At 42.1% G+C, this 17,212-nt stretch overlaps 1 protein-coding gene across 5 annotated transcripts in view; it reads left to right on the top strand.

Annotated features, from left to right (window-relative positions):
• Nucleotides 1-17,212, top strand: part of DAB1 (DAB adaptor protein 1) — a 212,335-nt gene that overhangs the window by 132,173 nt on the left and 62,950 nt on the right. For all 5 annotated transcript variants that reach the window (XM_088153498.1, XM_088153495.1, XM_088153499.1 and 2 more), the window contains one exon: nt 14,093-14,224. In XM_088153498.1, coding sequence (XP_088009624.1) covers nt 14,093-14,224 — 132 coding nt within the window. The remainder of the gene's footprint in view (nt 1-14,092; nt 14,225-17,212) is intronic.

Raw genomic sequence — 17,212 nt, forward strand, 5'->3', positions numbered from 1 at the left:
AGCCCAGGACATCCCTTACTTTCGCCGGGTCCATCTCAATTCCCCGGCTGGATATTCGGTAGCCGAGGTAGTCTAGTTGCTCTCGATGGAACTCGCATTTCGAGAGCTTTGCGTACAGCTGTGCCTTCAGCAGTCTCTGGAGCACCGTGCGCACCAGGCTCACGTGCTCCGCCAGGGTCTCGGTGTAGATGAGGATGTCGTCCAGGTAGACCAGGACGCCCCGGTAGAGTAGGTCGTGCAGCACCTCATTAATTAGCTGCATAAATACCCCCGGGGCCCCTTTTAATCCGAACGGCATCACGGAAAACTGGTAGCTTCCGAGCGGGGTGTTGAACGCCGTCTTCCACTCATCTTTTGCGCGGATCCTAACTCTGAAGTAGGCTTCGCGCAAGTCCAGTTTTGTGAACACCCTCCCCTTCGACAGATGCGACATCAAGTCCTTCATCAGGGGTAGGGGGTATTTGTACTCCGTGCTGATTGCGTTCAGCCCCCGGTAGTCTACGCACATACGGAGCGAGCCGTCCTTCTTCTCCCGGAATAACACCGGGGCCGCTAATGGTGACTTCGCGGGTTGGATGAATCCCCGTGCTAGGTTCTTGTCTATGAACTCGCGCAGGGCTCCCATCTCCCTCCTCGACAGGGAGTACATTTTTGGCTTAGGCAGGGTCGCTCCTGGCTCTAGCTCGATGGCGCAATCACTGGGCCGGTGTGGTGGGAGCTGGTCAGACTCCTTCTCCCCGAACGCTGCCGCCAGGTCTCGATACTGCCTCGGGATTCCGCCGCCCGTCGGGGGTTCCCCGGGTCCGGCCCCTCGCTTTGCGGTCGCCTCGCCAGTCGCCGCTGCCTCCCCTCGCTTCGGGATCGTGGCGGGTCTCCGGGGTCCCGGCGCTGCTGCTGCTGCTGTTGCTGTTGCCGCCCGGGTCTCGGGCCCCATCTGCTCTCGCCCCGTCTCCCGGTGTCCCGGACCCTCCGCTTGTCCGCCGGTGGTTGCGGCTGCCTCCGTCTCCATGGCTCGGTCCCCTCTGCTCTCGCCCCTCGCCGGTCTGTCGACCCCGAACCGCACTGCCTCCGCCGTCCAGTCGACTCGTGGGTTCCGCCGCCGCAGCCACGCCAAGCCGAGTACCACCGCGTAGTCGGCCACCGGGACCACCACGAACCTCAGTTCTTCCCGGTGACTCCCGATCGTCATCTGGACCGGCTCAGTGTAATACTGAGCTGCCCCCCCCCCCTGCCAGCGTGCCATCTAACTGGCTGAATGAAATGGGCTCCCGGAGGCGCCTCAGCTGTAGCCCGAGCCCCGAGACCACCGCTGGGTGCATCAAGCAGTGGGTGCAGCCCGAGTCCAGTAGCGCCCGTAGCTGCGCCTCCCCTCCGGATCTCACCCCCGGACGTGTATCCTCACCCGGAACGGTGGGCAGTCCTCGTCTCCTATTGGGTCCGCGCGCCTCGACTCCCCTGCTCGCACTGGGACGCCGTTCAGTGCGAGCGCGCCTCGTTTCCCGCCGGCTCCGAGTCCTCTCCGGAGGATGCTGTCTCCGTGGTCGACCACCCCCCGCGTCCTTTCTCGGTCACCGCCGCCACTGCCCCCTTCCGCGGTCGGTCACCGGTCCTTTTCCCGTTCGCACGCGGGGTTTTGACTTCGGGCCGTGGTGGGGCGCCTTCCCGCTCCGTCGGGCACTGCGCCGCTCGGTGGCCTCTGCCTCCGCATCGGAAGCACAGATTCGGGGCTCTGGTCGCCTCTCGCCTCCCGGTGGACTGCCGTCGACCGCTCCGTCTCTCCTCGGAGGTCCTCTCCCTCGGCCGGTCCCTCGTCTGGTCCCGTCGTCTTGTGCTCTGTTGGATCTGCCGCCACGCCGATTCCGCCGTTCCGGCCAGCCAGATCCAATCCTTCACTGTGGACGGGTCGTCCCGCCCCAGTGCCCGTTCCAGGATCTCTGGGTTGAGTCCCCTCTTAAAATACTTCACCTTCAGGGACTCCGGCCAGTCCGCGAGCTTCTCGGCCAACCTCCGGAACTCCAGGGCATATTCCGATACCGATTTGCCCCGCTGTCTGAATTGTAGGATGTCGTCCTCCGCCCGCTTGGCGCTCAATGTGTCCTCGAATCTGTCCCGGAGCGCCTGCATGAAGTCCGGGAAACTCCGTAGTTCCGCCGCGTTGGCATCGTACAGCCCGATCACCCAGCTGGCGGCTTGGCCATCTAGCAGCTCGGCCACGTAGGACACCCTGTCCTCGTCTCTAGCGAATAGGTGACCACCCCTCTGCATGAACCCCCTGACGTGCGGCAGAAAGTGCGGCAGCTGTTCGGGGTCCCCTGAGAACTTCCCAGTGATACCTCGAAGTCTCAGGGCGTCTGCCGCCCGTTGGTCCTCCGACCGGGGCGCCGTGGGTGGTGCCGGCGGGGGTGTCGGACCGCCCCCCCTGTCGCTCGCCTCCTCGTTCACCGCCGGTGGCCCCACTCTCTGTAGTAGGGTCTGGAGCATCGCCTCCACGGCGTCTAGGCGTCGCTCGACTCTCTCCTCTAGTCGGGCGAATTTCTCGCTCCACTCACGGTTCCGGAACCCCGAACCCCGGGTCATCGTAACGCCTGAATCGTCTGGTCCTTGGTTCACGCCCATCGACCACCGCTCGGATGGAGTGCGCCCGGCCCTGGCCGCTGCCCCGTCGCTCCCGGGCGGCTCCGACCGCCCTTCCGCGAGCCTGGATCCCTCGCGCTCCAGCTGACCCACGGATTCCTCGTCGCTGGTCATGCCTGTATTGAGAAAGAAAACGCTCCTCGGTGGTACCGGGTAGCGCTGACGGTGAGTCCTGGCTTTATGTGAGATTTGCCCCGTTCGACAGAGAAACTCTCGTGACACGTGTGGTTCACAAAGAAGGTTTACTCATGCGTAACGTAGTAGTCACAAGCAAAGCCAGGACTGGCTTGGTACAATTGCATCACTTGTTATATTCCCCCTTCCCGCGCTTTTCCCGCCTCGTGATCGCGTTGCGGCTGTGGGCTATTAGGCCCCCCAATGTCCCCCTGATCGTTCATGATGGCAGGGTCGGTCAGAGTCCATTGTCCTTGATTGCCAGTCCCCCTCCGGCTGGGTTGGCCCCTCCCTGCTACGTGCAGACCCGCGGGTTCTGTGCTGCGTTGCGATCTTGTTTCGCTGCCCTGCGGCCCCGTTCCTTGCTTGCTCGCGCCGTTATCAGTTCATAATTAAAAGCTTCCACTGCGGTTTTCCTGTTTAGCTGGCCGCAGGTGGCTCGTTAATTAGCGGCGCTTTCGGTTCCTCTTTTCCCCGCTAGCTACCGCCGGTGGATTCCGCGTGGTCTGGTTGCGAGCTTCCCTGCAACCCCGTGCTTCCCTGAAGCCTCGTGCTGACCGAACCTGACAGTGGTATGTTGAAAAACTGGCTCATTTTGCACTGAGAAACCCATTCAGAGTTTCAGATTGTGCTTTTTTTTTTTTTTTTTTTTTGAAATTCAAAATATAAAGTTACACTGTAGAGTCCTTGGTGCTCTCTGAGCTTGGTTGCTTGCTTACAGACATTTCATTACCTGACTAGAGAACATCACCAGTGCTAGAAAGTTACAATTGTTGAAAATTTCCATCTATATACCATACACTAAACATGGTACATTCACCTGGCATTCCATTAATCAGGTACAGGTAGTCCTTGCTTATTGATGATAATTGGGATCAGGAACTCCATTGCTAAGTGATGCAGTTGTAAGGCATGATGTCATGTGACTGCACTGACTTATGATGGCAGTTCTGGCAGTCCCAGTTGCCGTTAGGTGAATCCCATGTAGTCACAGCATCCCACAGTCTTGTGATCACCATTTGTGACCTCCTGCCAGCTTCCCCATTGACTTTGTCAGAAGCCTGCAGTAAAAGTTGCAAATGGCAAGCATGTGACCATGGGATGCTGTGAAGGCCACAACTATGAGGGCCCATCATAAGTACCTGTCATTCAGCATAATCGTAACTTCAAACAGTTGCTGAATGAGTGGACATTAAACGAGGATTACCTGTGCAGATTTTTTCTCAGTAATATATAAGTGTCCAGTATTTTTAAATGAAGGTTAAAATGCAGAGAGGTTGTAGATGTGCATATAAATGTTTCTTCAACTTCCCTGTCCCTGACTTAAACATGTGAAACCTTCCTGTACTAAATGTAAGAGTCCACAGTGTACATCATTTTTTGTGATAGTGAATCTGAGGAAACAGAGTTTAGTTCATGGAACAACTTCTACTCAGATCCAAGTAACTATGAATACAGCCTCACTACCTTAGTCTGTTCAGTACAAGAAGATTGAAGACTGATGAGACAAAGACATTTGGATGTGTGCTTACATTTCCTTTCCTCTTTCACTTTCATGAGGGCACACTGAACAACTGTGCAAAGCTTTTAACTGTTGGAAATAATATTTTCTCATGTTCTTGTATATCACCAAATAAATTATTATACAGTGTTTCGGGGGGGGGGGTTACACCAGTGGATAGCTACAGAGTATTGCTATACAGAGATTACCTTCATACATCCTATTTAGGAAAGAAATAATACACTTTGTTTACCACGGGATAGATACCTCAGTTTACCTATCATGCAATGTATTTAGAGCTGACCACAGTGATACTGTTCACCCAGGACCTCAGACATGGAGCTTTCATACTTGCCCCCTGTTGAGGACATTCCCTAGGTAGGTCATTTATAAGTGTTCCTGCCTTATTATTATCGTATATCATAGATTGCATGGGCTCATTTCTGAGCTGACAAATTGCCTTTAGAAAAACAAAATGAAATTATGGAAATCTAAGATTATGCAGCGCATGGTATATATTCATTGTTGCAGCAGAGCCTTCAAGTTTGGAATAAAGTCCTAAGATTTGTCGTAATCATTAATCATATTCCTAATCCGGTGTCACTAAGGGTCATATCAAGAAAGTTGTGACATGTTGTTGTGATGAAATGGAATTATGAAGGCCAGACTCAGGGAGAAAAACATTTTGATTGATGTCAGGCCTAGCCCAAGGAACTCCAAGAGACCATGTAAATTCAGTCCACCAATGTTTATTAGCTACAACCTCTAGCAAGAATCTTCCCAGACTGAAACCCCAGTTCCCAAGTAATGCCAGCCACAACATTGTGAATTCCTCAGGGAGGTGCCAGTCTCATCCTCTTATCTCTCCCTCTCGCCTCGGGAGATGAAAGAAAATGTTTTTCTCCCTGAGTCTGGCCTTCATAATTCCATTCCATCACAGTTATAAATCAACATATATTTATGCAAGGATGAAGAGGTATTAAGTACCTTGATTATAAAGTTGTAGAAATCTGTAGATGTTGTACTAAAATGCTATTCCTTTGTTATATTAAAATGTTTTGCTTCCCTTCAAAAGATTGCAGAAGAGTTAGAAACCACACTGAATATTGCAGGTGGGGTGAATAAGGTGTGTATAGGTGAAGTGTGTCAAGTTTAGTCCATAGACCCAGAGATCTGAATGTACACTGTGGATGTAAGATAAGGAAGCTAACAGGCAACGTAAATTGGGATCTGGCCATGTGGAAGAAAAATACAGGTCTTGGGTCAGAACCTTTTCCCAGATTCCTGGCCTACCCTTGGCAGAATTTGCAACATCAAACTTGATCAGACTGAAGGATAGACAAGTTGTTTGTCCAGATCTAAATTCAGATTAAGATGATACATGTTAGTTAAGAGCATCTTCACCTTGGGGATAAATTGGGGTTCAGAGTGTTTTCTGCTAATCTTGTTGATCGTGCATACATTTGGAAGGGAGCTGTTGTTAGGATTACAGTGTGAAACTGACATAAGTGTGCACCACATTTGTATGCTTGCTCCACACATAATAAGAATTGACTAGTTTCAAAATATACCTTGCCTCAAGAAGTCATTCTTGAATCTAGTATATCAGCCCCAAAATACTACTAAATACTGCTAAATAAATAATGTCAGAGAATTATAAGGAAACATCAAAAATGATAGGATATAAATTATTCATATTCAGTCTGTGCACTTTGCATAGTAAGCTCTTGAAATGGTTTTTTGGATATGAAGATTTACGTATCTTCTTATGCCGTTGAACATTCAGTTCAAAGCTAGAATAATGAACATTTAATTTTATTTCACAATGCTAGATAATCTGTTAGAACTCAGATAAGACTGGCTTTTCTCACAGAATGCAATTCCTCACTGGCAAAGCTGATGAGCAGTAGACAGATTTTTGTGTCTTCTGTACAACACCATGTAATGTTTAAACATTATTAGTGATATAGACCAAAATCAGCATAGATGCAGCGTAAATACAGGGCCACTCTATATGAAATAGTAAGGGTTGCAATATGTGCTCACAAGTTTAGAAATATGTAGTCATTAACAAGTTTGAGGCACAGCAACAAAAGTTTGAGAATATCATGGACCCAAAGAAACAAACAAATGGATTATAGAGTTCTCATTCAAGCCACAAATGACCAGACTCAAATTATCATGTTTTGGACACATTATATGAAGACCAAATTACCTTGAGAAATCCATTATGCTAGGAAATCTGGAAAGAAAGAGAAGAGGACAACAAAGTGGATGGACTCAATTACAATGGTGGGTGCAACAGTGGAAGACCTGAAAGGCCTAGTTGGAGAAAGATTGTCCTGGAGGCTGTGTGGTTGCTAAAGAGTTGACACTGACTTGATGGCACGTAATCATCACCAATAACTGAATTTTATTGCACTGCATAAATATTCCCTTGCTGATTTCTTTTTTCTTTAAGAGTTTTGACCTTAAAAAATAAACCTGAGTAAAATTTAAAAGAAGAAAAAAGAAAAAAGCTTCACTCAGCTTCTTGAATAGCACTTTTCTAGTCCTTTGAAGTGGAAGAGAAATATGCTATTTAGGAATTCTGTGGACACCAAGCATTCCTGAATTCTTGTTTCTCCTCTGCAACTGAGCCTAAATGCTGAATTTTAAATTATGTACAACTAAACACTATATAGTAGGAATGTATTTTTTCCTGAAGCTAAAGTATTCCAAGAGTCCTACACCCTTTAGAAGGGAATAGAAAATGATAGCATGCTAAAAAGGCTATTCCTATGGACCTGATCATTCTATTACTTTAATCCATTTTACAAATCTAAAAATAGTTCACAGGTCTCCTTTACATACATATAGATTGAAAACATGAATCAGTAGCTAATTTCAATCAAAGTGTCTTTTTCTTGTTTGTTTAAAATATTAGTTTTCTAGCAGCATAGTAAGAAGCAGGTATATATGAAGTGTGAAGATTGTACATTCATATGCTCTGAATAATATGAACCATCTCTGTTTGTAGAACTACTTAAAACATCTGAATTAAATGATGTAACTAATTATTTAAAGTAGTTTGTGGACAGTTGATACGTTCTATATTTAATAAGGTTTTGCTTGAATTTAGAAGTTGCTCATGACTAATTATCGTCTAAACAGAGGGATGTTCTAAGCCCTTACAAAGTGCTACATTCTATGCCTATTGTGTCTGGACACAAAATGCTTAATAGATTCTAAGAATTTCTTGACAGCCATTTATCTAAATTCTGTATAAATACTGACAGGATAGTGGCTGTAAGCATGCTTAACTGCTTCTTAATAACCTGGTACAGGTTACAAGGTAATACTTTGGCATCAGCCATTGGAAATATAATGATTTTCCAAGAGTTAATGAGCTTTCCTGAATAAATAAAAATGTTTCCATCTGCTGTCTCTGCATTATAGATGATATTTTACCATAACAGAATAATCTTTATGTCTAATTCCACAAGTAAAGAATGTGATCATAGTTTAATTTCTGTGCAAATATTACTTGGCAATCAATAAGATAATGACAGAAAATTTTGATTTAATAGGACCCCGAGATAAAGAAAGGAGGATACCTAATTTTACAATTAGAGGGAAAGCATATAGCTTGAATGCAGAAGAAAATCTAATAAATCAATACAATTATATTATGTAAATAAGATAATATAATTAATACACCAGAGAATACGTAGCCCTCATGAAGAATGCTTATCCCTTCCAACAAAATTAACTTACTTTGCTGAATTTATTGGCAGATATGTCACAATATATGATCAGTAGGATATAAGTAAGCTATTGTGGATAATGTGATTTTTCTTTGTTTGTTTACTTAGGATTTGGATAATTACTAAAAACTTTGGAACCGTAGAAACATCAGTTCAGGTCTCTAGAAACACATTCATTCAAGTAGGGGTCTGACAATAGTGTATTTGTTCCATTATGTTCCGTTATTGTGCAAATGTTTAAATAATTATGGTTCTTAAATGGTTTGTGTGGCATTCATCCAAAACATCTTCAGTTATCCTTATTGCAAAACTCCTAATAAGCAAGCTAGGGCATGACCATCTTTTATGCAGTTACTGTCACTGTCTTTCAATTTTATTTTGTACTGGAATACAATGATTCGTGTCTCTTTGTTTTGCTTTTTATGCCCTGTAAAGAAATAGAGCTGTAGAACTCAGAGCAGATGCACTAGACAGTCTCTTTGTACTCATTCTTCTGTAAAATTTTGATAATGTTTGCAAATTATTGTACATGTATACAGGTAGCTTTTCTCCCTCCCTCCCTCCCTCCCTCCCTTCCTTCCTTCCTTCCTTCCTTCCTTCCTTCCTTCCTTCCTTCCTTCCTTCCTTCCTTCCTTCCTTCCTTCCTTCCTTCCTTCCTTTTTAGGATTGCAGTTCTTACACAGATTCTGAATAAATTCCCTGTAAACCCGGAAACCAATATACTGAATTAGATTTTTTTTTTTTTTTGTCCAACATGGTTACCATTTCTTAAAACAAAAGGAAAAAAGGAATCTAACCAGCCAAGTTCTGGTTAAACCAACATTCACATGAACTGAATCTGTGCAGAATCCATATTTCTCATAGTTAAAAAGATGCAGGGAAAGAAAAAAAAAAAGATCCAGAAGATGCAGTTTTGAGTGCCCACTGAATTCAGTGTGTTGGAAAATATTTATTTGTTTAAACAATTTATATAGCTGCTGATATGACAATTTAGACAACATAGGTTATCTGCTTAACTTTGGGTCAGTATTATGGGCATTTCTCTAATTTGGGTGGAGTTTGGATGTTATGCAGTGTCTCCCCATCTCCTTTCTGTCTCCTGCTTCCATCTCTTTCTCTTCCTTGTAATCCAACAAAAAATAGCTGACAGAAGGTGATTCCTGTGGAAGAAAGATATAAATTATAAAGGAAGAAGGATATTTAAATTGTATATTTATCTGTAATAGCCAATGTACAGTATATTTTAGCTAGGATTGGACTTCTGCATTGACAAGAACATCAGTTAAATTGCATGTTTAATATTGTAATCTAATTTGGGAACACTGCTGCATTAAAATATGACTAGGAAAATTCATTATAGAAATAGAAAAATAAATACTAGGACTAGCACCCAACTCTGCACACTGGAGCAATCCAGTTTGAGTAACCCAACATTTCCATAAACATTGTTAACTGCACTTATCTCCCATTCAGTTTGGTAGAAATGTCATTTTTCTGTGCACACAGCAGAGGGAATGGGTCTTCTTTATATGGTCCCTAGATATGGACATTTTTTGCTTCATGGAGTTAAATCAAGAGATATTTCATCAGAGCCTGAACCAAAACAAGGCAACTGTTTGAGGTTCTATATAGGGCTAATAAACACATTCCCTTTATAACAAATCACACAGTAAAACTGTTTTAATTAGGAGATCTCTGGTTAATTCTGAAGTTGGCCTCAAGCAAGACAGAGTTGCTGTTGATGCATTGTGGCTCTCTTGATTGCCCCAGTGTTCTCTCTAGATGGAGAGGCACCACCACTAAAGCAGCAAATCTGACTTACAGCTATTGCTGATTGGGTGTGCAGGGGCCTTGGATGGAGGTGGGTGAGTCAGTTTTCTCCAACTTCAGTTCCTATGTCTGTTGCAGCCCTTCCTGGAGAAAGAGGAAGTAGCTTCAGACACCCTAATCATCACCTGCCTGGATCATGATGATGTGTTTTAAGTGGGGATGCCTCTGAAGACCAACCAGAAGCTGCAGTTAATTTAAAATGCAATGGTCTGCTTATTAGCTTGGACACATTACACCTGTGCTGTGGGCCATGCCTTACCTTCTATTAGGCGTCCAGGTACAAGTCAAATAGCTACTTTTTGGCCTATTTGGGGCTTAAATATTTCCAGGATTGCATTCTCCAGCCTGGATCTACTTAGTCATTTCAGTTGTCATGGGAGAAGCTGTTGCTAATACCCTACTTCCACAAAGTCAGGGAGGGCTGATCCATAAAGGCACTCTTTTTCTGTGACAGTATTTGCTCTGTTGAACAGTTCCCTCTCAAGATCAGCCAGTGTGCTCATTCTGGAAAAAGATGATAGTTCCTCCAAATAGTTTTCGTGGTGTAAGCAGCTGCCTTAGGGATTTTTGCACTGTTGCTGGTTTTGTTTTTAACTTTGGGTTTGGAATGCTATTTATTACAGATTATTTATTTATACTTTTGAGTGTGTGTGTGTGCCTTTGAGTCAGTGTTGACTTCTGGCAACTGCCTGGACTAGTCCCTGCAGTTTTCTTGGCAAGATTTTGGAAGTGGTTTGCCATTGCCTGCTTCCTAGGGCTGAGAGAGAGTGACTGGCCCAAGGTCACCCAGCAGGCTTTGCGCCTAATGTGGGATTAGAACTCAGTCTCCCAGTTCCTAGCCTGGTGCCTTAACCACTACACCAGACCAGTTCTCTTATTTATACTTACCATGGATGTTTTATGTAATGTATATTTTGTTCACCATTGGGAGTCTTACTAGTAGATTACAAGTCAAATAAATTCTGCAACATATTTAAGTCTTCATAATATGTGGTTCATATATTTTTATGATGACATAAAATGCTAAAGAGTATAAATGTCTAGAAAATTCATCCTTGAGATAAATGTCAGTTTAGGATAGTATCTTAATCTCTGCTAAACTTTCCTTCTTAAATTCACTTTTCTGTGCTAATTAAAAAGATAAAACTTAGCAAAAAGGATATTTCTCTTTGCTCTTGCTGTATTGCTATTGCCATTGACTGGCACGAGATTTTTTAATCAGTATAATTTATAATAGGGTATAACAACTTAATGAAAAGATTTTTGCAAATTTAGTTACCATGATCTCTTTGTGCATATTCATTCTATTCAGCTTTATGAAGTGTTTACAGGTTTAAATTAAACACATGAAGTCTGCACTGGCTTTAAAATCAAAATACTGTATTTTGTTTTTATACAAGATAAATAATATGCACACCTTTAAAAAAAATTAGGAATAGTTATTTCTGAACACTAATAAAATGCTAATTAAATGATATAAATTAAGTAAAAAAGCAAAGCCTTTTTTTACTAAAAGAATGAATTTGTGCAAGATTCCTATCTTCATTACCAAACATTATTGTCCTGGTACAGTAATTCTTACCAATATGCATAGTCTAAGTTGGACTGTCAAAGGAATAGAGAACAGGCTATCCAAAGTAGAATTAGTCAATAGACCAAAAATAGTATATAGAAACAAACAAGAAATTTGGAGAAGAAATTGAGAGCTATAAAAACAGAGTTACATTTTTTATTTATTTATTACAATAACTTTTACACCACCCAATCCAAGAATTCTGGACAAAAAATATAAAAACTTATTCAACAATTTCCTCAATTAAAACTCAGTTAAAAATTCACAATGCAATAAAAATCATGCTTATAATGATGGCCCCCTAACAAGGACTAAGAGTCAAATACTTATCTTGGGTGCAGCTAGGGAGAAGACCTGTCTTCCTGTCCATGCTCTCCTCACCTCCTGCCCAGATGGAACCATCAGCACCTGTCAGGTTCAGCCCAAGAACAACAACGAGGCAATCCAATACAGTTCAGTTCCTTTATTAGCTTGCACCTAATAGTCAGAATCTCGCCAGACTAAACGTGTGCTAAAGCAACTAGTGGATATACTGTGTGAGACTCTAGGGAGGGGCCAGCCTCATCCTCTTCATCTTCCCACACTCTTGTTGAGGGCTGAGGAGGCGCTTTCCCTGGAATGCCTCTCCCCCCTCCTGACAACCTTGAACTTCCATTCCAGAATCTTCCCCGCTTATGCCATCCATTTCAGCACCTCATTAAGCAGGCAAAATCGGACTGAGGCAATCCCTTAAATAACCCAGCATTGTGCTATATGCTTTACATATCCTAATCAGCACATTTCATTTAAATTATCAAAAGCTGGCTGCTAACTAATGCAGCAACTACACCTTATTATTGTTTTCCTGGAGTAGGGGATTCCCAAGTCAGCAGTCTGGTTGTTGCATTTTGTACCAGCTATGGGTTATTAATTGTCTTCAAAGACAGCCCTCATGCAGTAGTCCAACTACCTGGTCATAAGGATATGAGTTACAACCATCAAAACTTCATGGATCAAGTAGGTCTATAACTGGTGCACCTGCCCAAGCTGAGCAAAGGCCCTTCTGGTCATGACCTCCACCTTCTGTTTAAGCAAGAACCATGAGTCCAGGAGATCACTCAAGTCAAGGATCAGCTCATTCCAGGGAAATGATTTCATTCTTTACAAATGACCATCAACTCCATCTTACTAGAGTTTCATCTTAGGGTTTTTTTAAATCTATTCTCTCATACTCTAAGCACAAGTTCAGGACTTTTACAGTATCTCCAGCTTAGCCATTGTACAATTGTATTTTGAGTAACATCACTATGCTTGGTGAGTTGGTGAATAAATTATCTGGGATAGGTCCATGTAAACCGTGAATTCCCAAGCTAATGCAGACCCCAGTTCTAGGGAATGGAGACTGGCGTCCCCAAGCAGTAAAGTACCAACAACTCCAATATCAGCCCAAAAATAAGGCCTAGGAGCTTCTGGAGGGCCACTACTGAGCAACAGGCAGTCAACACATCAGCAACAGTCCTATCTTATCTCTAGGGCCCAACTTTACAAACAGTGATTTGTATCTAGTTGCCTCTGGCATAGAGCTGCTGGTCGCTGCCAAAATTTCATAAATATAGTATAGTAGCAATGCATTCTCCCTACCCTTGGCATTATGGTAGCTGCAGGGCCTGACCCCCAGGAAGGCAGATTTCCAACACAGACACTTACCTCAAAAATGCATGCAAAATCACCAGTTAGTGACCTGAGATAAGCAAAGATAAGGTACTGTACAAATGACAGGAATGAATGACAAGTTTTTTTCCATTTGAAGTATATACAAAATTTGCATATTCTGAATGTATAGGGGAACCATATTTTGTGATGCAGTTTATATCTGAGAAAAAGCTGTATATAACTGAAATAAAGTAAACACATATGGATATCACGTTGCCTTTTTGTCCATGTCATACACATGTTATTTTATATATCCAACTAGAGGCTACATGTGTACATTTGTACTCAGATTGCCTTGTAATATAAATAAGTATATATTAGTGCTGGAGTCTTCTCTGTTCAGTACTTGTCCAAGATTTTTTGGAGATAAAGGTCCAGAAACCTGCTGGACTGCCCTTTAAATCTAACTTAAAGGCTAGCAATAATAATTTCAGTGCTAGTTCAGGATATACAGATATGTTCATCCATAAAGCAGGTTTGTCTGAAAGGCCAGTTGAAAGATACTAAAGAATGGTAAAGGAATTGTTATAACTCAGGCCTTCTTAATGATCACAAGAAAAGCAACCCGTCATTGAAAGATCTGAAGTTTGACACAGTATCAGAGAGCTTGTGATAACAGATGAGGAAGATTCATCTAATTGAAAACAAACCACTAGATGAAACACCTAAAGCACCTAAGGCATGGAAATGATTATAAACATGATCAAACCACTCAGATGTAGTCTTGAAGAATATGTGCTGGAAGCATTGCTTTTCATTGTCATACTGTTGTTTTTCACATTTATCCTTATAAAAATAAATCACATGCCTCAATCAAAACATGAGCCTTTCATTGTGAGACTTCTGTTTTTCAAATTTATCCTCATAATAATAAATCATGTGCCTCAATCAGAACCTGAGCTTCAATTAAAAATGCTCTTCTTGTGCTTTGTTTATGAACAGCTACTACAGCACCATCATGCAGTACATGAAATTTCATACATCGCAAAGGATATCACAGACCATCGGGCCTTTGGATATGTGTGTGGAAAGGAAGGGAATCATAGATTTGTGGCAATAAAAACAGCCCAGGCAGTAAGTATCAAGATTATTGTCATTTTCTATAGATTAATTTAATTTGATAGCTCTGTCTAGAACACTGCTGCTTTGAAAGGACAGCCAGCAAGCATTGTTTATGCAGTATATAATACTGTCAGAAGTGCCCACATAAATGTTCTGAAATGACACTTTAGCAATATCAGTCTTGGAAAGAAATGAGCACAGTCATCCTTCCCAGTTTTTTCTTGATGTATTCCTTCTAATTAGTAATTATTTTCCTTTCTAATTAAGCTGTATACACTAGCTGAATACAAATCAGCTTACTTAGTCCCCTCCACTCATTTAGATAGAAAATAATGGACAACAAATAGCTATTTTGCATGGCCTACTCTAATTTCTTTGTATTTAAAAAAAGTTAATAAATATAAGCAACATCTTTTATGTTCATAATTTTAATTACCATTAATTTGCAAATATAATTAGTTTTCAGTATATAGAAATGTACCTTCACCTAGTTAAGATGTACAGCTAGACCAATATAAACAAAGAACAAATTAGTTCAATAAGAATAGATGGGACTCCCTCCCACCCATCTCACAGAGATGCCTAAGGCTGCATTTGTAAGTTTACAAAGCCAAGTTAAGGTACAGTATTTACTGATGTGAATTCAGACACATCAGTTTCAATCTCAGATAATATGTAATCAACCAGTGTTATTGCTATCCCTTATACTGTAATACTTTTGAACTGAAAATTTCATTTGGGATATATAATAAGTTAAAATAATGCTTAAATAGCACAAACTATTAAATAGAATCACCACTAAAACATTAATAATACGTTTAAGCTAGCTTGAGATGGGTGAAGCTGGGTGATTCATTTTTGAATTGGTTTATGTTTGAGATTTCATTCCAAACATTTAGGGGGGGAAAATCTTAATCTGAGAATTATTGCATTACCCTCTGACAATTTTATTTTTGTTTCAGTTGCATTTCACTCATTGCACAGCACTATCCATAATAGAGAAGAACTTCAAAATTCAATCCTTGCACTGAAATATATCTAGAAAAAGAGAGGCATTCAAATCTGGATTGCAGCCACATAGAAGTTTTACATGAAGTCTTAGTAAGGATTGACTCGCATACAAAAAACAGAAAATTATTAGTTAGTCTCCAACCTACTATTTTTAGGCAAGGCTGATGAGAAGGTGGTTTGGCTCCAACTACAGAGGGTCCTGACTAAAATAGAATCTGAATCTCTTCCAATTGGAATTCAGGCCTTTGGATGACCTTTGCTGGGAACTGGATGGTGTACCCCTCCATGTCCCTGTAGTATTTGATGCCACTGATCATGATATCCTTTGGGCCATATGCAAGGATTGTGGATCAGAGACACTATTCTTTATCAGTTCTGCTCTTTCTTAAGCTGGCAGCTTCTATCAGTGTTATTGAAGGAAGAAAGGCCAAGCCCTGGAATACTTCAGTCTGGGGTGCTCCAGGGCTAACCTCCCTTCCCAGAGTTGTTTGACATCAACATAAGCTGCCAGGGGAGATCATCCATCAGTTTAGAGTTAGTTATTATCAGTATGCTGATGACATCCAACTTTACATCTGTACCCCAGGCCAAGTAAGAGATGGCAGTAGAAGTTCTTACCCAGTGCCTAATGGTTATAAAGATTCAGAAGGGTTGGAACAAATACAGACAGAATCTCAACAAGACAAGTTAGTACAAAAATCTGGCTCTATGGATATTCCATCTATTATTCTAGTTGGAGTTCCACTTCTCTGAAAGTGTTGGAATATAATTTGGGAGCTTTTCTGAACTCAAAGCTCCTCCTAAAGAACACATAGAGGCTATAGCCAAGAGAGCCTTCAGCCAACTCCATCTGGTCAAGCAGTTGCATTCTTCTCTGGAATGAAAAGTGAAAGATTCACACCCTTGCCTTCTCCCAGTTAGACTACTGTAATTGTGTGTAACTCAGAAGCTTCAGCTGGCACACAACTGTTTGCATCAGTTCAACAGAATAATACCTATTTTGCAGGAGCTGAAGTGGTTGGTAGTCAGCTTCCAGGTACAATTCCCGGTACTGGTAGTAAGATCTTTTACAGCTTGGCCTTGTTACCTCCAGGCGCATCTTCTCCAGGTACAATCTGCCAGCCTCAAGCAATCTAGCCAGGAGAGGATACTGTGGTACTTACTCCTCCAAATATCAAGTTCGGACCCAGAGGATTACTTTCCTAGCAGCATCCCCCTCATTGTGGAACAGCTTGCCCTCTGAAGTCAGATTAGGCCCCACCCTTTAATTTCTCAAATGGGTGAAAATAGACTCTTTCAGGTCTATTTCATTCAGAGAAGAAGACTTTTAATTGGGGGACAGCAACATAAATTTTTAATTTAATATTAATATTTTGCTGTATGGTGTTTTAACATTTTAATTCTGTAAGCTACCTAGAGTCTGATGAGTAGGTAGCATACAAATCAATAATAAAAATATATTCAGCTATAAAAATGACTTAGCTGGGTTGATTATTTAATTCATGGAGTAACAGAAAGGAATTTTTCACAGAATTTTTCTTCACAACGAAATTGGTTTGCTTTGTAAATCACATTGCCTCAGTGCCAGCAGTGAAAATTTAGCTGAGAATAAGGAAGTAACACGAAACTAGTTCTGTAAATATGCATACAAAGCAGCTCATTTTTACAGAAATTTGTTGAGTACATGGACAGAACATGCCAAGCTAGCAAAACAAAAAACAAAAAAAACCTCTGATCAAAATGATGTTCAATTTGTAATATAACTAAATGTTATGCACTAAACAAATTCCATTAGTGAATGAGATAATTTCAGATTTTAGCACCATTATACATTCCAGCTTAATTTGTTTACAGATAGTCCTTGCTTAATTATGGTAATTGGGACTGGAATTTTTGTCAGTAAGTGATGCAGTCATAAAGTGCAATGTCACATGACCATGCCGCTTAGTGACAGCAGTTCTGGCAGTCCCCAGTTACTGTAGTTAAGCG

This window comes from Python bivittatus, unplaced genomic scaffold, assembly GCF_059951505.1.
Source record: "Python bivittatus isolate LINGU-HERP-01145 unplaced genomic scaffold, Pbiv_v1 ctg000700_np1212, whole genome shotgun sequence".
Lineage (NCBI taxonomy): Eukaryota > Metazoa > Chordata > Lepidosauria > Squamata > Pythonidae > Python > Python bivittatus.